Source organism: Pectinophora gossypiella, chromosome 2 (assembly GCF_024362695.1).
Source record: "Pectinophora gossypiella chromosome 2, ilPecGoss1.1, whole genome shotgun sequence".
Classification (NCBI taxonomy): domain Eukaryota; kingdom Metazoa; phylum Arthropoda; class Insecta; order Lepidoptera; family Gelechiidae; genus Pectinophora; species Pectinophora gossypiella.
The window spans coordinates 8,465,555-8,490,469 of NC_065405.1; the positions used below are offsets into that span (position 1 = coordinate 8,465,555).

Here is a 24,915-nt window from a genome sequence, read left to right on the forward strand (position 1 = left end):
CATTTCTACAAAGAGAATCGGATCAAAATTATGATGGTAGGAAGTACTATTTCATACGAGTTTATTGAAATTAGTTACATACTGAAGTATGCAAGCGTTCCCCAGATAATAGGTATTTTCAAAACGTCAAGCTAGCGGGATCAAAGAACTGCCTTTATAACTTTGGAACCGTTGAAGTACTACTTTCGGTATTTTGCAGGGGGTGAGTACTATTTCGGTACTATTTTTTGGCGTTTAAATCAAAGCGAAAGACCTTGTCGTTAACTCTCGCCAAATTTCGCTCACCGTCAAGCTAGCAAGTGCAATAAAACATGGCTATAAATCCAGAACCGTGATGGTACTAATTTTTTTACAACAGGTACTATTTTTTTCAATAAGAGTACTATTTTTTGGTATGGTCAAATTATTTTTTCGTGCCCATTTTTTTTTTGAGGCCGCTAGCTTGACGCACACAGCGCCCATGGGAGCGCGTCAAGCGCCTCCCCCTCCACCGAGGGCTGCCCGGAACACTTGGGGAGCCCTACAGCACGAGACCTATGTTGTGGACGGCGGTCCCCCGACCACCGTCCACAGGTCCCCATCAAGGCGGCGCTCGGTCGATCGCGACCAAGTGCGCCCGTCGCCGCCTTCCTGGTCGCCTGCGGCGAATCGGGAGCGAGTCGACAGAGTCTTCTAGAGTCTTCTTCGAGAGTATTATAAGTCACCAAAGCCAACTTAATCTATCATAAATCTTAATGAGAAAATTTAAATCGGGACTTGAACCCGCAGCTTTTGTCAAGCCGGTGCCGAGGTTTTTTTTCTTTGTGAGTTTCTCTAAGCACGGGTAAGTGCTATAAAAAGAAAAAATAATTTACTTATAAGCCATAATGCCCAGGACAAACATAAGTACCTGTTCTCTATTAGCTTCGTTCACGACTTCGTTTGTGGCTTACGTACGTAACTAGTCTAAGCTAAGCAAGCTCTCAGTATTACCAATGAGCCGACGACACGGGTTACTTAGGACAAAATCTGAATCTTCGTACGGATGATGTAGCGATGTTAGCTAACCCTATGATACACTCAAATCGATTTGTTTTTGTATGGTATACGAAGTAACAAACGTGAACACAAGGTTTACAAATGTAGCTATTACATTTTCCAAGAATATTCGATTTAAAATTTATACATAGGTAGGTATATATATCGAATACCTAATTCAAATTCAAATTCAAAAATATCTTTATTCAGTAGGTAACATAGTTACACTTTGAATCGTCAATTTTACATAACGAACGTCTCATCCGCCTAAAACTACTGCAGCTTCTCACAACCTGTATAGCCGGGGAAAAGAAGCTGCAAGAAAAACCTCGGCACAGGGCCCTAGACGTTCTTTAAAAAAATAAAAATAAACATAAAACATAAAATATTGGTATACAATTGAGTAATTTAGCTGCCTAATATCAGTTCTCAGACAGTTAATCCCATGCATTCATATCTTCTAAATAATCACTAACTTTATAATAACCTTTTTTGTAAAGTTTTTGTTTAACTACTGTCTTAAAACAGTTGAAAGGCAAATTCTGAATGTCAATGGGAATCTTATTGTAAAAACGTATACATTGCCCCTTAAAAGATTTAGTAATCTTATGTAATCGACTGACTTGTAAAGCAAGTTTATTACTTAGTATTAATACTTAGTACAGTAACATACGGCGTCATAGTTAGGACCGATCGATGTTAATTACACATAATAGTAACCTGCCAGTTGTCGTCATTGGCTTTCCACTATTTCAATCAATCAATCAATCAATCAAATATACTTTATTGCACAGAACTAGAATTTCAACAATCAGACATAACACATGAATACAGTACAATTTGGGCGGCCTTATTGCTCTAGAGCAATTTCTTCCAGGCAACCAACAAAAGGAAACAAACATTTACAACTTGGATGCGGGATGGTGCAACAAAAAATAAATAAATAAATACCTAAAAGTAAAACTAAAGTTAATATAATAAATACTCTATACTATACGTACATATATTAATAAATACTCAATTTAATATAATCCATATATACTAAAAATATACCTAACCATAATCTAAAGAAAACTATAATAATAAATAATAGACTATACACACACATACAGGTATTGAAATAAATAAAATACATCATACATAATAGTAATATCCTAAGAATATCCACATAAGGATTCAAAATGAGCTCGCAACTGGTTTTTGAAGCTCTGAAGAGAGTTAGCGACTCTGATGGAAGCAGGTAAGGAGTTCCATAAGCGCACAGCTTGCACAGTAAAAGACTGGCCGTAGTAATCAGTTCGGTGGGTGGGAGCTACCAATAGCATCCTAGTGCACGATCGAGGCAGCCGTTCGTGAACTTCCGTCCTCAAACTAAACCGCTCTTTGAGGTAAGGGGGAGTATTGGGATTATGGAGGATATTGAAAAGGAGTGAGAGGATATGGGAATTTCGCCGAAGTCGTATAGGGAGCCACTTGAGCTGCGCACGGTACACCGACACATGGTCGAACTTACGCAAGCCAAACGCGAAGCGGATGGCTGCGTTCTGCAACCTCTCGAGTTTGTTGAGCAGCTCTTCAGTGAGATCCAAATAACAAACATCGGCGTAGTCACTATTTGTGCTCAATTACCTGCTAACGTATTTGAAAGTATACCTATACTCTGACGCAAATAACACGCATACTCAAATGGGCTCCACAACCAAAAACAAACCACATTACTTGGCAAATTAAGTTTTTAAGCCTTATCAGGTAAACAAACTATCTTAAAGTATATTTACATTTAAGAGGACTGGGACGAATAAAATATCGAAAGGTTTTGACCATATTGATTTCTTATATTCTTATAAACATCTCTAAGTTATATTTTTGATAGGTAATAACGGCTGCCTGAACAAGATATCGGTTTTCTTTTTTGTCTTATTCTTAAGATAAATCAACATTCATGGAAGTTAAGTTTGCCGAATGTGAAAATCTGAAGTGAAAAAAAGCTAGTCATGTTTGCACTCTGAAATTGGTTTTCGATGGACTGATCAATCTTGAAAGAAACGAGTTATTATTTTATATTATAGCATGGAAATTCTGACAAGATTTTGTTGGGAAACCAAGAAAGATGGGTTAATAAAGAAAGCAGAAGATTTGTGACTTCCTATTTAGAGCAAGTACTTGATCATCAGCTTTTAGGTAGTCTAAAAAAAATCCTTACATATTTTAAGTTTAGTAAAACATTGTACCTAAGAGAGATCTATTTCCTTATTTTATTAAGTGTAAGCAATTATTGGATATCGGTTTCGGAAGTATAAAATAGTTCAGTGTAATTGCAGGAATGTGTAGCAGTTATGCGGATCGTTTTTTTATATACCTATACATATTTTTACCTTGATGTGGCCTTACAGAACCTCAATACTCAACAGGTTTCCTTTGATATACTATGATGTAAACATAATATTTTAAAAATGTTTGTTTGTGTGCAATAAAGTATATTTGATTTGATTTAAATATACATTTATGTTCGTAGATACTCGTGTAAATTTCTCTACCAGTAGGTGCAGACTAAGTTGTCGTCACCACTCAAAACTGGATGTCAACTGGCGAGGTAAACTGGATACGATATAAATTTAAATAGCTTGTAGAAAACACGCTAGCAGTACCGCTGCGTAGCAATTCATCAAAGTGATCGACAACGCCAATGTCAAATCAATTATATTCACTTTAAAACGTTGAATTATTGAGAAGGCGACGCACATCCATCGAGTGTGACCTGAACTTTCGTCTCAAGTGTCTCTACTGGCAACCTATAAAAGGCCAAAGTGCAAAGAGTCGAGGGAACTCATTATGAAGAGGCAAACAACTAAGTATATGACGTTGGTTATTAGCTATTGTTCATCAGTGTGAAACTTATTGACTGAGTGACTGCGAATTTCTGTCCAATTTAACCTGAATAAAAATCCTACAAAATCTCAAAAGTTGGCATGAAAAAAGGATGTCTAGCTCTTGGCGTACTATGCCTAGTAGTGGGAAGGGTACAAGCCGTATAACTAAGTTGTATTTGGTATGTTACGAGTACATTTGTTAGTTAAGGCAAACCTGAGGTTTTAAAGGTCTTTAAACAATTTTGAAGGTTTGTTTACTCCTAAGAATGACTTCTGGTACTTCGTTCGTGGAACGATCGTTATCATGTGCCGGTTAATTATAGATTATTTTAAAAACAAATAATTTAAAATACAATTATTCAGCCTTCGACCAATGCCCAGCTGAATAAACTAGTATGTGAATGATGTGGTAGTACTTCCTTCATGATTGTATTCAGTTCTAAAATATATTTGGTGAATTAGTGAATGCTCAGATGCATAATTAAATAAAATCGATGACATCATATACCTGTGCTTGCTACTTCAAACAAAGCCTCAACTTCATTTAAAAGTCTAGTTAATAATAAAGTAAAACATTTCACCATTCGATTTTATGATAATTAAAACCTGTTTCATGTTTTCGTAATCAACTATAATGACGTCATTCAATTTACGATCTACTGGCTTCCTTCTACCCACATAAAATTCTCAATAAAATTTCAGGGATGAGAAAGATAAGAAATAGTTTTTTTTCTTTGATATGAATCAATGCGTAACTGGGTTAATTTTAAGGATATTATTCATAGAAAATCAATATATCATTCGTGTCAACGCAAAAATATCATAAAAATTAACCAGTGCTTTTTTTATACAATATACCTACTTATATTCGTTCCGTTTATTTAACACTGTCATCAAAAATAGTAAAAACAACATAGCATACTATAGGCAGACGACTATATCCCAATTGGTACATCCATCGCAAGATGAACACATTTAGGTACGTGCTAGAAATAAACACCTAGTTTTAGAATTATCAAACTAAAATACTTATACTTATATCAAACTACATTTGTGTCTGGCAGAATCGGCGCCATTGTAGGTATGAAATCGGCACGAGGAACGAGGAAAGAGCGTTATCACCAATTGGACCACAATGGCCGAACACGGCAACGCTGATAAGAACCGGTCATACTGTATGTACACCATAAAACTATGTGTAATACCATAACATACTGTAAGTATCTCAACAACTAACAGAAATCACTGTAAGGTTGAAAATATGTAAGCACTGGAAAATTTTCGAATACGCTGCGTGCGTGAGTCACGGACACAACCAAAATATGAAACACGCGCACATTATTATGAAAACAATTATTAAAACTAGTAACAAAACAGAAAATATACTTTTATAATTTACACAAGGCTAAAAGTATAACTGGTAATAATTAAATAGTAGGTAAGTAGAAGCCACATACAGGGTGTTAGTGACATCTTAATGAAACCTTTGAGGGACGATTCAAGCCATGATTCTGAATTGATTTTAAAGTGGAAGTTTCCATCGCAAATTTAAGGAACGGAAAATAATTTATAAAAAACACTATTTTTTCATGAATTATCCGACGGAAAATTCCACTTGATATTAACTCAGAATCATGGTCTGAATCATCCCCCTCAGTATTCGTTACGAGGTCACTAACACCGTGTATATGACTGCATGGGAATGCTAACTATATTTCTTCTCTTTATTTTGATCAGAATAATAATGGATGGAATATGTAATTTAGCCTTTTTATTATAACAAACAATTAAATATAATAAACAAGTCATCATTTAGTCGGCAGTCGCTTCTGTAAAAAACAAAGGTAATAGAAGCATGTCTGTTATCCAAGAAATTAGAAGGTTAAACGAAGGAAAAAACTGTACAGCGCCATCTATATTGTTTTGAGGAAGGTAGCGTAGAAAGCCCCTCAATGTAAGTAGGTAGGTTTTAGCAAATGGAATTCCATAGTCTCTACTTACCCCGGAGCGAAATAGGCGTGAGTTTATGTATGTATGTGTACAGTTTTTTTCTTGTGTGATTGTGCAAAAAACAGTTTTTTATCGTGTTATTCATCGATGTCCTCCGGTCGTTTTCATTCAGCCCTAGAGGTAGGCAAGTGCTTAACATGCGATGCCTTCTTAGTGCCTAAGTAAGGCCTATACAGACGTAGGTACTAAATAAGGGAATTCTGAGTTAGGTCACCTATCTATTTTCTTTATATAAATAGACAATATTAATAATTAGTATCTAGGTCGTTACTGAAGTGACTGCGGCGCCTCGCTCATTGTGCTGAAATTTATTTGAAGGCTAACTAACATATGAATATTAGCATTAGGTTATATATTAGTACATATAATCTCTATATATTTCTAATTTATAGACAACTGCGCATTAAAAATTATCACCTTGAATAATGAATGCTGAAATCAAATACTAAGTAGGTACCCACCGCAAAAAAAAAAATCATACAAGTACCTATTATAACAAAAAAATAAATAAATTCCTAGTAGGTGTATGTAATTACAGCTGATATAATAATAAATCTTACTGACAATAAAAACACTGCATAGTTATTTGCTTCACATAGGATTTAGTCAACCCAAGCAGACTCGCAAAAAGTATGCAATCATCACATCGTGCAGGCAATTATTTTGTATGTACAGCAATTTGGTCAACCTGTGGCATTTGGTCGTCTGGTTCCTGGTAGCCTATTTTTTGCTCCATCGGAATACCTTGGAGAACAAGTGGCCTTTCGAACGTCGAACGTTTCATACACAACACGTTTCGCCACACCCCGGCCAGGCCTCCGCCGCTGGCCAATCACAGCCCTCCAACGCAAACTGTAATCATTACTTTCGATGCATTGGACTTTATACAGCCTTGGATGGAAAAAACATGACGCAACATACCTCCTATCATCAGTGACACACCTCAAACAGTATGATATTGTAATTGTTATTCCTTTTATCATCCAAATGAATTGCGAAGTTCCACGAACACAAGATCCTGAAACGAAGTATTTTTATTGTCACGTTATCGTTATCTGCATCCGGTCATGCTGCAAGCATTCAAAAAGTTTACCTACATTGGGGGTATCGATATGTACCTACTGATCACAGAAAAATTGGCGGATAATATTCAATGGGAGGTATTGTGAGCAATTTGCACGTTGCATCATAATTACCTACTTACTTAGTTTATATTGAATGCAGTTAATCAAGTCCCATGAACAATCAAGAACATAAGTACGTTTCAATGAACATAAACTTCAATAACACAAAGAATCCTCTAGAAATTCATGCATTTCTCCCCCCCCACCTACAGTTGCTGTAACCATGGTTCTGAATTTTAATAGAAGAAAATTTTATTATTTAAAAAAAACAAGTTCATAAGAACTTAGTACTTATATTTTACACACTCTAAAGAAACTATTAGGTAATATAGGTAAATAAAGTAGGTACTTATAAAATAGACAAGAGTTTCTCGAAATGGGATTTATAGAGTTAAATACATATTCAGTCATGGAAATGTGTTTATTTGCACCTTCTAAGTACCTACTAGGTATTTGTGATATGTAAATCCTGTTTCGATCAACTTTCTTTTTATTACCAATGTTTTTATATTATACTTACATTGAAATTTAAACTCCGTTTGAAAAAAAAAAACTGTGATGAAATGGCAGTTTGGACAGGACAACGTCCAACTTTCCCTTGTGTCGGATGTGACATGGTCACTGTGGCAGTCGTCGGTAATTTTCCACTGGGCGGTGAGGAAGCGATGTTTATGAAACAGAAAGCCAGAAGTATACACAATGCGGCGGACGGCAATTTGAGACCTGCACCAGAAAATTCGATGGCCACTGTCACTACGTCGCCAGAAAGCAATGCGATGTTGTTTGTACACACTGGAGCGGATATTCTGGGCCGTTCTCTTTCATGTTTACTTAATTCAGTTTTTGAAACGTTGACTAGGTACATAAAAAAAAACTTTTGGACATCGGACACTCTTATAATTCAGGTGTGATTAGATTCACTTGCGTCATTTGTTTTTCATGTGTCGTTCTTCAACACAAGGTAGGTATTTTGCACAAAAAAAACAATAGGTACCTATCTAAGATATCTATTTTTCTTTTCATTGAAATTGTTTAGGAGGTTTTAAATGAAGAGATCTTGGGTCTCGTCAATGCCTTCGGGCAAATCTGGGGCCAAGAGCAAACCCATAAAAGGTAAAAAAAGATAAATAAGCTATTTAATTATTATAATGGCGGAAAATCGTCATTATGCTTCTGTAACATTTGCGTCACAAGCGTCGATATTGTACAACTGTTCAGAGAAGAGTCGACTGTCGGCAGCCAACAGTGATTAGTAATAAACCTCAATTAACACAGGAATGACACAACCGCAGCTTGTTCTAACTACTGTAATCTCCTGCTTAATTGTTTCTTGGTAACTGTCGACGTCTAAGTAATGCTAATGGGTCGCAACGACCCGCTGAAATATTGTTAGGCCGCTTTCATATAGTGCAACTTGGTACGTGATTTAAGTCACATTAGTAAAGGCTATCGTTTGTGTACTTGCATAGTTTCTGTGTAGGTATTTTACATTCACGTAGATAACATTGATGCATGGAACAGTGAGATAATTTCACTTAGCAACAAAGTTGCTGTAAAACCTGCTTGAAACGCTCAGGACTTTGTTGCTTTGTTGCTTTGTAGTTTATATAAGAATGATTTTGTGCAGGTAGAATATTTCGTCGGCTAGCATTAAAATGGCAATTTATGTTACGTTCCTTCTTCTTATTTCGGCGTCAAAGGTTGTCGTAAAATTTTAACGATGTAGATTTCCATTACTACCACAAACCACCATTGAGTTTTTATAGCATATCGACAACATAACGATGCAGGCGACATAATTTACATAAATTACTTATATTAGATAGGTACGAGTATAACAGCCATACGCATTCATGTACATAAGTGCACCTGTACTTACTTAAGATTTTCACAAAACCATTAATACAAGCATTCAATAAAACAGATGGTAACTGTATTGAAACAAGGAATACAATCATGACTGTTCATTTCATAACTTTTCCAATATCGCGGACTTTTCCATTTCTACGATAACTAAGGAAAGATCTAGTTGTACAATACAACATAAATCACTGGACTGACAACATAGTCTTCGGACTTAGAACTTAAATAACGTCTACAGTAAAGTAATATTTTATTGATATGTCATTGAAACAACTGTTTGTCAAGGGTAAAGGGACAAAACTCAAGGTTATACAGACAAGCCCACCTCGAGTGTGATAGTCCATAGAGCATGCAACTATCGACTTTGATACCTATTAAACAGGATTTCTCAAGGTCAACTTGATCGTATATAATGTCAAAAATAATATTTAATTAGATACATATTATTATGAAGGTATTATGTAACTTATTACAATGATTGCATAATTAAAACATTGTGCCATAATTTTAAATAAATATAGTTAGATAATAAAATTGTATCGATTGAATACGAAAGGACGCTCAGCGTAAAGACATAAGAGATCTTCCAGTATTTTGCATGAGTATCTGTTCCTCCTGCTCCTACCCTGAAGAAGGAGACTGTATGGTGAAGTGTAGGTATGAGTATTGTGGAAGCGTCTTACTCAATTGCCTATGAATAGAAGAAGAGAATAGAAATGTCATCGCGCCGCAAAATTAGGAGAGCCGACCCGACACCTAAAGTGGGATAGCGCAAGGAAGAAGAAGAAGAATAAAATATAAATATTTTATTATAAAAGGACGCCCCACACAAAAACAAGACAATAACATAATTTAAAATGTTCACAAAACAATTGCAAAAAAGACGGATGTTCGTTGTCATGATCATAAAGTGGTGGTGGTGGTCTCTATGTCCATCCTCTTAAGGAGTCTAGAGCGATTAGACATTTAGTCAGGAAACTAGCTTGATAAAAAAAGCTAACTACGTCAATTTAGACCAAATTATTCACACAACAGGTGACTGTGTATAAGTGATTATTTTCAGGTCTGATGATCAAACACAAACATGAAAAAACTAAAAATTTTACAATGCGCTACAAATATTAAATACCTGCATAGGTACCTAACCTAATATGCACGCAGACAAATAGATCCGATAACTGAATTTAACGCGGCTTACCTACTTTTTAACATTTAGCAGACCAGTATGTAACTCATCGAAATATAAGTAAGTAAACAAATTATACTTAATCATTATATAACAAAGATTGTTTTAAGTTGATAGGTACGTACTTATGTTTAATAAACCGCCGAGGCGACGCGACTGTAGCGTTCGCAATTTTCTTTAAATTACACGAAATTGGTTTGAGTCGGTCTCGAATTGAGGCGATCGGAAAATTCCGCTCTTGATCGGCAGCAATTATATCAATCTAGTCGGTTGGCGCCTGCGCACATCCTTGATCAAACCAGCACGTGGTTCGGCCGACTTTTGGTTCAAATTGGTTATACCTAGATACCGTTTTAGAAAACCAACGGACAAAAGAACAAAGAGATCCTTTATCCTCTGAAACCTTGCCTCGTGCATCAAGAATAATAAAAAATAAAATTTCAATGCCTTAAGCGAGACATTAATCTATGCGCTCCAAGTGTCCTCATTATCTCCGCAAATTGCATTTCATTATTTCAATCATTCGCCATAAAATCAAGTTAGGCTTGGGAGTTTCCAAAAATACTGTACAATTTGAGAGTGACACACCGTGTCATCAAAATAGGCATTACCATAACAGTATGTCATGCTAACTAAGCTTGTATTTGGATGACGAAGCTTCGCGAAAATGCTATGTAATCTATCGTACCTACCTAGCGTAATGTAGAGAAATAAGTTTAATGAACCTTGGCTGTGCAGATGGTTATCCGTGGAAAAACACTGTAATCAAATCTGCACTCTCCGCAAAATAGAGTTGTGGCGAGTTTTTGGTGATAATTATTTTCCTTTAAGTAGATCAACTTCAGGTATAGCGGCGGCAACAGGGGTGATCCCCGAGAGCGGTATTCAAATTCAAAATTCTGCATTCGGAGACTGTGCCTCTAAAGGAAGATGAAATGTCCATCCTATGACGCTGGTAGACGCAAACATAATGTAGAGGTGAGTAATTCTGGTGGAATAAGTTTGTACAACTAGCTAGACTCTTGTTAATTATTGTAAGTAAAGTAAATAAGTAAGTATTATGAATTGTATTTATTTTTCAAAATGTGGAACAGAAAGCTCGGTGAGGGTACTTAACTTAGTTCATCTTGCGATGGATGTATGTACCTCTGACTACCCCAATTGGGATATAGTTGTGAGCTTAAGTTATGTTATGTTCTTCTTAAAGCAGGATCTGACCTAACTTGAATTTTCATAATGTCCGTCAAGGCAGGCGTGGAGGTCAGTGACGTCAGAGATTAGAAAGTCGTACATGGGTGTTGGCATGTTTACAGCGCGGTGGAGGTGTGGCGCTGCTCACGCAAGCTTGCCACCGCGCCTGCGCCGGCGCCGCGACGTTGCCGCGCGCGAGGCGACGCGCACGCGCTAGTAATCGCTCCGACATGACATGTTGCATCAGCAATTCCCAACATTAATCAGCGTTTTAGCTATAAATTTGCTAGCGAGGCGCAATAATATTAGGTAACATGCCTGATTAGGCATTTCAGTTAAAATAAAACCGGGCTACAGAATATCGCTTAGCATTTCATTTAATATTTTACTTTACTTCTACGATGAGCTGGGAGATAATAAGAACCATAGTTCATTCAGCTGCTTATATACATGGATATATCGTAAAGACCGACAGAGGGAAAGTGTCCTTTCTAACATGATGGATAATTTATGGCAATATGGCCGATACCACCTTACGGTTCATAATATCCATCTCTCAGAACCTCGTATCAAGAGTGGCTGCCAGTTGTCCTCTGATTACTTTTCGCTATGTTCACCCCATCAAAGATTACGTTTATGTACTTTATGTACGTGTAGATAGGTAATGTTAAGTCATATCATAGCAAATAATATTATGTGTGCCATTACACAACTAAGTAGGTACGTATTAACTGTTTCTGTAGGTATTGTATTCACAATTAAAGTAAATTGTCTGACGTGAGCGGCCCCGCCTTAGTTTTCTGAAAATTATCAGCGCATCATTACCATTTTGAAAATGTTTTCCGGTGTGTGACGCAAGTCATCGGTGGCAGCGTGTGATTGGCTGGCGGCACCAAGCCCCCGCTCGTCACGCGGCAACCACACTGCCTCGTGACAACACTCAGACACACAAGCCACGAATAGTTTTTGCAAGAAACAATAGAACTAGGAACTAACAAGAACTAAGCGCCTTTTTTAACACCATACAAAAGATCTGGGTTGAATTAGACACAAACAGTGTGAAATAAATGGGTTATAGGTATTTATGTATGACTGATGTAAATTGTAACAATTATTCATCTAAATAAGATATGTACCTACTACCTTCTTCTTTTTCTATCGTGTTAGTTGTGAGGTGGAGTACCAATCATCAACCCTGGTGTCAGGGTTACTATTGAGCCGACAAAGGCCCCTGACATGGCTCATGTAACGACTAGTACTTACTTACATCAGTAAGTAGTAACCGGGACCAATGGCTTAACGTGCCTTCCGACGCACGGATCATCTTACTTTCGGACAATCAGGTGATCAGCCTGTAATGTCTTAACCAAACTAGGGGCCACAAAGTAATTTTTGTAATATGTCCCCACCGGGAATCGAACCCAGGACCTCCGGATCGTGAGCCCAACACTCAACCACGGAAGTCGTTGTACCTACTATAAAATATACTATACTTTATTAAGGTGCTAAATACCTAAAGAAGACGTACTACGAGATAGGGAAGATACATACGCTAGGTACCATTTGTACCTAGGTAGGTAGGTATGTGAAATATTACTCTATCAGATTTAAGCCTTTATCAGATTGGCTAGCAACCTAAATCACCTAGTCGTATTGTCCACCATAAAAAATAATAATTGGGTCGTAAAAAGAACATAGTTCCAATGCGCCAAAACACGTGAGTCTGTTAACGTCATTCGCTTATTCGCCGCCGCGCAATAATGATGCGAAACACGAAACTAATTAAGTCATGTGATCGTGGGTGTGTCTTCGGATTTACAGCCAACACGTCAATAAAAGAGAATGTCACACAAATATGCCATGTCTCAGTATTCATAAATACACGATTTTGCAACACAACAACGACTATTTATTGGTAAAACGTGTCTCTTTCCACGTTTTTGTCTGTCAAATCCTATTGTTAGCTAAAGAAATGGTAACATACATAGTTGTTTATCGAAGTTGATGTTCTTTTCCAAAAGAACAAAGAATAAAAAAGTGTCAGTGTTTATTATTACACTTTGAAGTAAACAGATACCTAAACGACGTTATCGATTATTTTGGAGCCCCGTTAGGTATTGTATCAATGTTTTCCAAAAACAATTGCTGAATTTTACAATCTTCTTCTATCGTGTGGGTTTATGAGGTGAATTATTAACCTCATCAACCCTGGTATAAGGGTTACTATTGAGCCGCCAAAGGCCCCTAACATGGCTCATGTAATGACTACTTACTTACATCAGTAAGTAGAAACCGGGACGAACTTAACGTGCCTTCCGAAGCACGGATCATCTTACTTTTTGGACAATCAGGTGATCAGCCTGTAATGTCTTAACCAAACTAGGGATCACAAAGTGATTTTGGTGATATGGGGACATATCATCAAAATCACTTTTCCGAGACCTCCCAAGAATTCGAGAATTTCACAATGATTTCACCATATTTCTTTCCTTTAGACATACCAACTTATACCATTTCTGTGCGGTGAAATGTTTATATTTCCTTCATTAGCAAAATATTGACCCAACTAACTAGGTACTTACTCGTCATATACTTTCTATAGGTACTATAGTACCTTTATGGTAAATCAGGTAGGTATTATATTACATGAGCATTACTAAATTTTGTGTTTTATTACGTCATGCAACTCAGGTGGTATTGAAACAAATATGTATTTAATTTAATATACTTACGTCACAAAAACGGTTATTTTTTACAGTACAGTGAGTCGTATATCAATGGTAAAATCTGTTACTTACTAGCCGGTACCTTACTGGTACCTAGCCGAAAAGCTGAATATCTAGGTAGATATTAAGTAGGTACTTACATATTTTTTGTAATGTCATGCAAAACTATGTAAACAACAATTATAACACAATTAACTTCAGTACCATACCATTAAGTAATTTTGTTACCTTTCTGAAATTAAGTACTCTTTGTAATTTGTATTAATAATTGTTTTGCTTTTCTGTACACATGACAGTGCTCACGTCCGCTACAGAATGAGGGTCAATTGGTCCGAAACATTCACAAAAACTTAATTGACAATCATGAAGATACATTAGACAGACGTAAGACGATTTGCGTCAACCAACAGTTCTGTGAGATCCTGATACCAGCTTTTGATAGTGCACTGAAGACCCAAGGCCAGAAAAACAACCTAATGATGAGACCCAGTCACGCTATAGACAAAAAACTACCTAACTTCAAACGACGAGGTCGTTATTTCATGGAAGCGGAAAATTTTCTTAATACTGTAATCTCACGATTCAACTGCTGAAAAAAAATTCGGCTAACACAATGATGTGATTCAGAATACTGTGAATAATAATAGAGAAACGAACATTGAAAAAATTGTTGTTTCGTATACCAATCACTTCGCGGCCTCCAACACAGGCAAGCCTGAAGGCACACATGCGGCAGGTAGTAGGCGTGTTCGTGTACATGCACATAATTGGCAATAGGTATGCAAGGAAACACTAAGACATGCGCTTGTGTTGGTCGGTACTGAGAATGCGATTCATTTCAAAAGGCGCCAGAGTAGACGCGTAAACCAGTCACCTGACCGTCTCGAGTAAAATCCCAACCAAAACGTCATTACTGCATTATCTCGATAACGAATATTGTGTCTTAATGTAAGGGGGCTTCGTCTCAAAGCAAAATAAAGTCAGACCTCCGTCACATCGGTAAGTCAGTCTACGCAGGAATGAGGATTTTCCAGTTTAAATTTGAAACGCCGTATGATCTATAAGGGGCTGCTTATAATTTCAACTTTGAGCTCTTAGTCAGAAGCGGAGAGTCATGGTCGTACCGGGAAACAACACTCTTCAATAATCAACTGTGACGTAAATGACACACAACTGCCACACCTACTTTTGTAGAACAGTAAAAGACACAAGACGAATAACTTATTTGAAGGTCGACTTTACTTCTAAGACTTTTTAATGTCCAATCTATAAGTAATAGTGACGTCATAGAGATAACAAGAACTACTATGCATGTGTGTTATAGTCAGCAAAACTTTTAGCATTCGTTCACTAAACGTTGGTCAAAGTCTCCAATATGAAACTCGTAAATTCAGTCCAGCTCGGAGCAGTATATGCGTCATTGGGAATTAAAATTGACAAATACTTTTTGTCACGATATTTGCTGACCACATTTAACACAATTCACAGCTAGCAAGTGCCTTTGCACACGGCGTCATTGAGGGGCAAGTAATGCATGATATTATTTTATGAGTCCGTTGACATACTAACAACGAGCTAACTAAGCTGTTTTAATGCATAGAATTGAATTCGATACGTTAGAATGTATGAACATGAAAATAACAATAGTTATTTTTAGCGATTTGGTGGCATACCTACCTACCTAGTGACTGCAAAATTGCACACTTATTTATTTGGTATCAGCAAGCGGTTGAGAGCCGGAAATATTTGCAAAACAACAAAGTACCTATACCTACCTACAGTTAAGAGCGATCATACATAATATTTTTTGCGTGGAGTTGACTGCTTCCGCGAAACTCATAGGTACGTTGTACACTTCGCTTCCTCGTTCGTACCTATATGCACTCTACATTGAGACGACTGGCCTAAAATAATGCTTATCATTCAACGAAACTAATCCGTGCTTGTTATATTTATATACACAGGTACTTCGAGAAATCAGAAAGCTGGATGTGAAGACAGCGGTAGTAGTATTTATCTCTTCAACTTACTTAGTAAGTAACTCAATTCAAGAAAACTGCATAATTTAATTAATATAAGTAAGAAGTGTATATGTGGTACACCTACTATAGAGCCTGTCATACGTAACCATACATGATGTACGACTCCGTGGATGAATGAGAGTTATACCTTGCGTATCTATTATCTAGGTAGGTATGCCCTACCCATCGTCTTAGTATATTACAACACATAACATAAGCTGACAGCTATATTCCAATTGGGTTAGTCAGAGGTATATTCATCGCAAGATGAACTATGTACCCACGCCTCACCGAGCTTTCTATAAGATCAACGTAATAGGTTGTGAGCCGTATCGCCGTGTTATTATTTAAATTACAATGATTTAGGAATCATAATGCATCAGGTCGAAAATTCAGTGGCATGTTTACCTACATTATCAAGTTAATAATTAATAATAAATAAAGTTTATATCAACGTTAACCCTATCTCACCACCATTTGATCACCACCTTATTAACCTACCTACGTGACTTTTTCAAATAGCAATAACTTTGTTCCATATCAGAACAATATAATTTATATAGGTAGTGTTATGAATGTTTTGAAAGAAGGAATGGAAGAAGAATACATTTTGTGCCGACCCCACATAGAGTGGGAATAAGGGCAGGTTGATGATGATCAGAATCTTTAAGACCAGAAGATTTAATTTATTTACCTAGTTAGCGTTCCGAATGTTCAGTACAACACTAATTAAATGTTACTTAAATATGTTATTGCTGTGATATAGCAATGACATTAGTTAACTGGAATTGTGTTAACCCTAAAAAGTGGAATCAAAATAAAATTCAATTTCTAACAATGAAGTATTTAAATGCTGTGACGAGACGTTTAGTGATTACATAATTGATTACTTTTAAAATGTAATAGGAGATAGAGAATCTTTAAATTCTCGTGTCTCATAAGAGGAAAGGACTGGAAATCTAAAATTTAGAATGTCCCAAAAAAATTGGTCTAACCGTGTAGTCCAAAGATAGACCAGCCTTAGAGGTAACCGAATCACCCCCATGTAGGTTAAAATTGTATCTAGTAGAGCACGAAGATAGCGAATAGTTAAATATTTCTGAAGTGAGGTAGAAAGAAAATCTTGAAAAATGTGGGTCCATAATGGGTCCTAAGTTCCTAACTCCTAAACTATAAATAATTCATGAAAATGCATAAGGTGTTCTGTTCCATCTCTGGACTTCGGCTTTTTTTTAAGGGACGTCGATATAAAATGACAAAAAAAAAACAAAACAGGTAAAAAACTAAATGATATAATCAAAACAAAATAAACTTGACCCCGACGTGATTTGAACACGCAACCTTCTGATCTGGAGTCAGACGCGCTACCGTTGCGCCACGGAGTCGATATTTGCTGTATCGAAATACATATTTCCTTCAAATTAATTAATACATGGTTATAACAAAAATTAATATTTTTGTAATAACAATGAAAACCCATTGTTTTTTGATATTGTAATAAAATATATAATTTGATTAAACTGTATCTTAATTTCTAACTTTATTCCATCACAATATTTTTCAACTGACTGCCACCTATTGCTTATATATTGTAACAAAAACCGAATGTTAGAAACGCTTAGTATAGTTTCAGTACTTCTTCGGCAGATGGCGCTGATTTCCGACTTAGCATTTTATCTCTATTCACTAAAAATTTTACTGCAAAGAAGTCTCTTTTTTTTTCAAAATATTAAAGCTAGGCATTGATATTAGTGTAAAACACAAAATAAAGTTAAATTGAAATAAGTATTCGACCAATATCACATTACGTGTAAATTCGTCATCAGATGCAAGCGCCCCTGTGGCCTAATGGATAAGGCATCGGCCTCCTAAGCCGGGGATTGTGGGTTCGAGTCCCACCAGGGGTACAGAGATGTATTTTGCACTTTTTGTTTTTAATACAATAGCAGTAATTTATTTTACCAATTTGTTAATTGTATAATAATTTTATTAATTGTATAAATATACTTTATACTTTAGTTTCATTATTTTTCGAACAGAAGTAAAGTATTATTATTTACATTCAAGTATTATTCAAGTATTATTATTTAATAATTATGCTAGGTATAACTGGAAACCCACTACAATCTACCCAATACAATACTTCATAAACATTCACAATTTTATCTTCTTTCTTACTTAAAAATGCTATCACAAATATCAGAAGCATTTTATTTCAACGTAACTAAACTAAAAAATATTATAAAAAAAAGATCTCATCTGAATCTTTGCTGGTATATGATACTAACTTTCGTCACGTTTCACAACGGCGCCGTGGCTTAGTTGGTTAAAGCGCCTGTCTAGTAAACAGGAGATCGGGGGTTCGAATCCCCCCGGGGCCTAGCTGATTGTGAGCTTTATTTTTTTTCTTTTTACATTTTTTTAATAAGATAAAATCTTACGTGCACATAAATTTGTTGTATTGAGAACTTCTACGGTAAAATGTGCTGGTGGGCAGAAATCTGTAGACGGACAGGGATTCGTTAGATTGAATATGTGAATTTCCCGGTCAACAATACTTTGACAGCTATGAGATGACTCCGCTCCACGCCACATGCATGCTAGCAGACGACCTTGGCCATTATTGCGGAACTGAAATGAAAAAATGAAAAATAAATTCAATTCCTAGACATTAAAAGCGCCATCTGTCTATATTTTTCCTTTAAATATATAACACAACTGTTGTGTTGTTTTGTCACTAGATGGCGGTAAAACTAAAGTAAACTTATTTCATCATTCACCTGTACATTTATTAAATTCTGCCGTCTCATATAAAATGGATGGATACGGTAGGATCTCAATCTGCCAGGTAACACGAAGTCTTCGTACTCGGTCTGGTTGTAAGTAGTGCCATTGACAGGACAATGCGGGCCGAAAATGCTAGTTGGTATCTCACTCTTTACTAAAAAGGTGTCTACAGTGTTGATGACGTCTTGCACACGAGTGGATGGAGTCTGAAATAAAAATATAATTAACATTTTGTACACAGTTAGGATACGATAGACTGTGATAGTTCGCACTCATTTTCCAATTATCAAGTAATAATTTAAAACTTATGTAAGTACGCTATGAGTTCGATGGTACCTAACCTACTCCCATTAGTTTATTTCTAATTAGGATTTTAGTTTCGCCTATGAATGAGACGCACCGTCAAAAACAGTTCGGAGTAGTCCAAATATTCGTTGTTTATATTCTGGAAGTCCGTTGTATCTTGCGCTAGATATGCGAAGTAGACATCGAAGTAGGTAGTTCTGAATGTATTCATGAGTTCTCTGGCTCTTTCCAAATCAACCGAAGAGGGGCGATCACTGGGGCTTACGATCAACACCACTGTACTAGGGCCTGCGCTCGCCTGCCTCTCTATGTCCAAAAGTGTCTTATTTTGAGAATACTGCATCGTTGTTGAAATGATGCGAGCTACGTTGATACTGGTCGGCCCTGAAAGAAATGTTATGGATACGGTGGTACAAACGAAATAAATCTTTGTTTTATATTGTGTATTTCAGATATCCTGTTTGTTGTAAGCAATTTATAAATAGGCACAGATCTCCAATAAGTTACATTAGGATTTGCAGGAATAAAGCTGAGTCAAACTGTATTTAAATAAATAGTCGAATCGAAACCGAAAATATTACGACAAAAATAAAACTTAGCTGGGCTGAAATGAGCATTTAAGGTACTTGCACAATACATTTCGCAAGTGGGGATGCAAACAGTTATGAATGCACCGTTAACTGCAATAATAATCGCGGTAAATCGGCAATTACTCACATTCCTCGGTAAAATTGCTCATGTGACTGAACACGGCGGTGAGGTTGTCTGAGGGGGGCACGATCCAATGTCCGGTGTTACCGTGGAGCAAGGATAATCTACTCCGCTGTAAGTTCAGCTCGAGGGCTCCTCCTACCCATCTATATGGAAAGTAAAAAAAAAAACAATCTTATTTAGAAAGAGAGAAGACAGTTTCCCTTGCCTTTGGTTCTTCGGTCGTCGATCCGAGCTAATATTATCAGACTTAAGTCACATTTATTATACCTAGCCATTTCATCTGATTGTGGTTAAAAATCCAGAATACGACGCACTAGGTCGTTGTCTTCCTACGGTTTAGATTTCTCTTCCTTACTACTTATTTTTCTGTTTGTTGGTTATGTACGACCAATATGTTATGTTAGGTATGCATAACTTATTCTTATGTAGGTTAAGGTATAATGTTACATTTTCTCAAGTTTGTCATCAACTTACGATATAAACTGCTCGACGTCATATCCCTTCCAGGAGCCGTCAGTGGCCACGACCAAGTCCATGACGGGCACGCTGTAGCTGGCCCGGCAGTTCAGCTGGTTCTGTCGCAGCAACGACGCTGCAAACATTGTTGGCTCATTGTAAACGTAAGGGAAGATTGGGGGAGTTAAAAAGGCCATATCGAAGCAATTCATCTAAAAAGTGCACAATGCAAACAAATGTCAAATTGCAATATTGCTTTTTTAGATTGCAAAACATGTAAAATCGAGATTGTCTGTTTATGCTATCGGGCTTCTTTAGGCATGACACTTCAGTACGGAAATACTAGTTTTGCTGATGGTTTTAGATCGACCGTGTTCAAACCCAAGTGTAACGTTGATATTTCTTTCTAATTAAAAAGAAAGTTTAAGAAAGTATTTATTATTAGAGGACGCCACAGTAGCAATACAAACACAGAGGAAAAAAAACTTACACAAAATCACATATTAACAGAAACGTAAAAGGAACAGAAAAATAATAATAAAATACAAAATATTGGTCGTAATAGTCATGTGGGGGTGGTGGACGTTCAATAAATGGACCTCGCCCAGCATAAGCCGCGGCGTGAGCCACGACGCTGGTATTCTGCGGGCCCAGACTTAGAATTAGAAAATAATGATAACTTTTCTATAGGTAGGTATAACCACATAACATATTCTAAATAACTAACAAATCTTTATAGTACAGATTCTTATTTTGTACTAATATAGGTAGTATAATTTTGAAAGAAGCTTACGAGACAACATTTGATGCCAGGGTATTAAGACCAAGAGCTTAACAGTTGTGTAAATAGTAATCAGGCACTTACGGACATAATTGACAAAAGCTGTGACAGCAGCGGTGGTAATCCTCTCCATCTCTTCAACTGGAATGTACACTGTGATTTGCCGCAAGGAGAGTACGTGAGCGAACCGTGCAGTTTCAGTAGACAATGCCTCATTGCTGAAGATCTTATTAAATAGAGCCTGTCTGTTGCACGCCTTCACCGAAGGTTCGAAGGATACCCCTCCTTCAGAGTAATACATGTCTATAACTTGTGACAGTCGCAATGTTCTCCGTTGCTCTACCCAAGTGGGAATGTATTGCGCCAATATTAAACCTGAAAAACAGGTGGTATGTTTTATTTTTGTAAAAAATAAACTTATTGTAATGCACTTTATTTATCTTTAACCCTCCGTGGTATAGTGGTTAGAGCGTTAGGCTCACGATCTGGAGGTCCGGGTTCGATTGCCGATGGGTGATGGGGACATTGTCGAAATCACTTTGTGAGACTGTCCTTGTTTGGTAAGGAGTTTTTAGGCTTGAATCATCTGATTGTCCGAAAAAGTAAGATGACTCCGTGCTTCGGAGGGCACGTTAAGCCGTTGGTCCCGGCTATTAGCCGTAAAAATACCTCCACCAACCCGCAGTGGAGCAGTGTGGTGGAGTATGCTCCATACCCCCTTCGGTTGATTTAGGGAAGGCCTATGCCCAGCAGTGGGACATATATAGGCTACTTATGTAATGCACTTTCTTTATAGTATAAATATGGTAGGTGAAATGCTGCGATCGAAAGAACTCTTATTTTTGTAGTTTACATTATTCGAACGTAAGTAAAAAATCCTCTTACCATCGATGCCAGCCAGTATCTCAGCGTCAGTGAAGTGCCAGTCGACGCCAGTTCCATTCTGCGTCAGTAAGTAGTGGTGGCGAGGTAGCAGCGTGTCGTTCCACCGACTGTTGCTGCCAACTGTTAGCCGCTGAGGCGCCGCACCCACCCGCGGCCCTTGGTTGATCACCACCTCTGCTAGGTCACCTGCAAATATACGTATATGTGATTCTTGTTAGGTTTGATTTGTTATTCAAATTAAACCTATGTAGATAGACTACTAGACACACTAGGCTAGGGATACTAGGCTGGCAGTCGTTATAAACCAACTCTACAAAGTCAAGGTGCATCGAAATTCCGCACATCTAACTTCTGGACTTTATACCTTTGCTCAAATTTTAGTAGGTCCTTTCGATACGCAATTCCAAATACGTCAAATATAACGCTTAAATTGGACATGTGCACCTCTACCATTATTGTCTATTACAGTTGATCAATAACCTCTACTAATTAAAAAACACATACCAGCTAAAGTAGACACCCAAATGTTACTAATATCGGCGCCAGAAGTCTGCCGCTCGGCATCAACCACATTTAAAGTCTCTATGTCTTCGACCCACTCCTGCTTAGCCGACACCATCAAAGGTTCAGCAATGTCTTCTTGGAAGATGTCCGCGTTCAATATGTCTGTGACTGACACCGTCTGTGCTTCCAACGACGACGCTATTGCCGCTATCAAAGTTCCAGGCGATATAGTTCCCCACTCGGTGAGAATCACTCCTTCTTCTATTGGACATCTGCTGTGTACCCTGAAATATACTTATATTAAAAATATTTTATGTTTTTTTCGATATATTTCGGTATACTATGTAGAAAAGTTTAGTTTGCGAGACAAAGCCGCTTAATGTTCGTAAGTTTACTCTTGATACACTACGCGTGATTCGCGATTCGCGTGGTGCTGTACAGCGACTCATTTCGCCACCATTTTTGTTTTTTCTTGCGAAGCTTTGAAAGAAGAACATAGAGAGAGAGAGAGAGAGAGAGAGAAAACGTTTATTCAAACAAACAGCACACAAAACAAAAGCATAACATTAAAATAACACAGACAGGTGGTACTCAGACCTATATAACGGTTACTAACACTTTCCTTCTTTTTGTTCCTAATCTATTTAAATATTAGTGCGACTACTAGTGTGTACTCCTTACCGTGTAGAACTCTGTGTGTCCATATTCTGCCTTTGTTCCACAGACACAGGGCACACTACATTCTCGTCTCCTCTCTCCCACTGCTGTACTGCTGAGCTTAGCATCCTATGCAACAGACATTTTTCCTCCGAAGTAAGTATGGAGTCCACCTCCAATAAGTTTTGACTTGGAAGGAACAGGTCCATTAAAACTTTGTACTTGTGAAATTGGAAAGCTGAGGCGCGGTATGGGAGGATGAATTCTGTTTCTATGACGCTCGAGCGCTCAATGCCGTCTAGGCGTAAGCTGAAACAATACCATTAAATAATGTAATTCATCTTGGGTTTTCTACTAAGACTATTTTGAATACTGAATCAAAATGTAGGTATACATCTGTACCATGTTTTACATAATTTATGCGAAAAGGTAATAAATAATGACCTCATAACACGAAAGTTTACCATCTCATACATAACTCAAGTATAATCTTTGCTCTAAATCTGGTAGTTAGCTTTGGATAAACACGCCATGTTAAAAAAAATTAAAAGCGATAAGACTTTCAAATAGCTAGGTCGGACTTCCTGGACTTTCCGGCTACGTTCCCTAAAAACCATATTGACGACGTTGTACAGATTTCTCATGATACTTAATTACATATTTTGTTATTGCTCGGGTACATAATTATTCAAAAGTATAATGTAATGACAGAGGCATTCATAAAAATTATGGTATAGAATTATGCTACCTATATTACTTCTCTTTATTTTCACCAGAATAATAGTTGGTGAGAGATGTGATGTGCCTGGGTGTAATAACAAGGGTCATCATTTATCCATGAAATTAAGAAGATTAAACAAAGGCCACTATTACCAGCGCCATCTATATTTTCTTGGGAAACGTAGCCTAGAATGTAGCGTAGTCCTCATTACTAATGACATTAATAATAACCCCCTGCGATTGAGAAGGTAGGATGCTCAGTAGTGTGATGTATATGTATAATAAATATAAGTATAAATATGCTTCCTGTGCTATGTGCACAGTGTGTATACACACAGTGTGTATATAGACTCAAGTATACACTTACGTATACATATAATTATATAGAATAACTGTTTAACATAAACCTTAAAACAAATGATTGAACTTTTTCTAGCTTTGATTGTTAACTTAATTATACCTATTATCTTACGTGTCTGTATGTAACGGATAATCACCTTCTAAGAAGAGAAGCACTGAACATTCTCATATCCAGTTGTGAGTTGAGTTCTAGTTTCTTGATTAGAGAGAGCAACACATCTAGCCGCCTTGGAGCCCCGGGGCGAGGCCCGCTGCTTCGATAGCATTCTAGCAGGTGACTTGGTATACTGGGTAAGATAGCACCATTCACTAACAACACTAAAAAATACACAACAGTAAGTATCATTTTTGCTTACATTTATCGAAATAAGAATTTCATTTTTAATATTGTATCAAAACATAAATGATAAACAATCAAAAACAAAAATACATAAATGGCTGATTTAATAAATTAATATAATACTTACGGCAACAAGGTATAAGTATCAAGTGAAACAACTTCATGATTACAGCACTTTCAGTTTCACATTTGGTGAATAAAAAAGTGAAAATATAATAGTCGCGTTACAAGCGAACTATAGGATGCGATGTTTAGGTATATCGCGGAGATAAGATAAACGCGTGTACACGTTATGAATCGCCGTGAATCAGGTGAAACCTGTTTATCTAACCCGTACAACATTACATTCAAAAGATTAGTCAGTGGACAATTAATAGGGACGAACTTATTATATTAC

General features: G+C 37.0%; 1 protein-coding gene, 1 long non-coding RNA gene and 3 other non-coding genes across 5 annotated transcripts; 2 read left to right on the forward strand and 3 right to left on the reverse strand.

Moving 5' to 3' along the window:
- Positions 1–5,149: 5,149 nt before the first annotated feature.
- Positions 5,150–9,058, reverse strand: LOC126375133 (uncharacterized). Its single transcript, XR_007567536.1, has 3 exons — positions 8,901–9,058; positions 7,542–7,668; positions 5,150–6,915 (listed from the first exon to the last, which is right to left on the reverse strand). It is a non-coding gene; the product is annotated as an uncharacterized LOC126375133 (long non-coding RNA).
- An 8,263-nt stretch (positions 9,059–17,321) lies between these two features.
- Positions 17,322–17,393, reverse strand: Trnaw-cca (transfer RNA tryptophan (anticodon CCA)). Its single transcript has one exon. It is a non-coding gene; the product is annotated as a tRNA-Trp (tRNA).
- A 449-nt stretch (positions 17,394–17,842) lies between these two features.
- Positions 17,843–17,915, forward strand: Trnar-ccu (transfer RNA arginine (anticodon CCU)). Its single transcript has one exon. It is a non-coding gene; the product is annotated as a tRNA-Arg (tRNA).
- Positions 17,916–18,268: 353 nt separating this feature from the next.
- Positions 18,269–24,784, reverse strand: LOC126375058 (uncharacterized). Its single transcript, XM_050021904.1, has 11 exons — positions 24,646–24,784; positions 24,316–24,496; positions 23,123–23,407; positions 22,442–22,725; positions 21,938–22,123; positions 21,137–21,427; positions 20,290–20,407; positions 19,819–19,958; positions 19,196–19,485; positions 18,789–19,001; positions 18,269–18,639 (listed from the first exon to the last, which is right to left on the reverse strand). The coding sequence occupies exons 1-11, from the start codon at positions 24,680–24,682 to the stop codon at positions 18,430–18,432; spliced, it is 2,235 nt and encodes a 744-aa protein (XP_049877861.1). The 5' UTR covers positions 24,683–24,784; the 3' UTR covers positions 18,269–18,429.
- Positions 18,316–18,389, forward strand: Trnat-agu (transfer RNA threonine (anticodon AGU)). The gene has a single exon. It is a non-coding gene; the product is annotated as a tRNA-Thr (tRNA).
- Positions 24,785–24,915: the final 131 nt, after the last annotated feature.

What these genes read in the sequence shown, in the direction of transcription:
- LOC126375058 (XM_050021904.1), bottom strand. Translation starts at nt 24,682, where the DNA reads ATGAAGTTGTTTCACTTGATACTTATACCTTGTTGCC. An exon ending in GACGTCGAGCAGTTTATATC is followed by an intron (nt 19,959 to 20,289) that starts GTAAGTTGATGA and finishes CTTTCCATATAG; the next exon opens with ATGGGTAGGAGGAGCCCTCG. An exon ending in ACTCCGAACTGTTTTTGACG is followed by an intron (nt 19,002 to 19,195) that starts GTGCGTCTCATT and finishes TTTTTATTTCAG; the next exon opens with ACTCCATCCACTCGTGTGCA.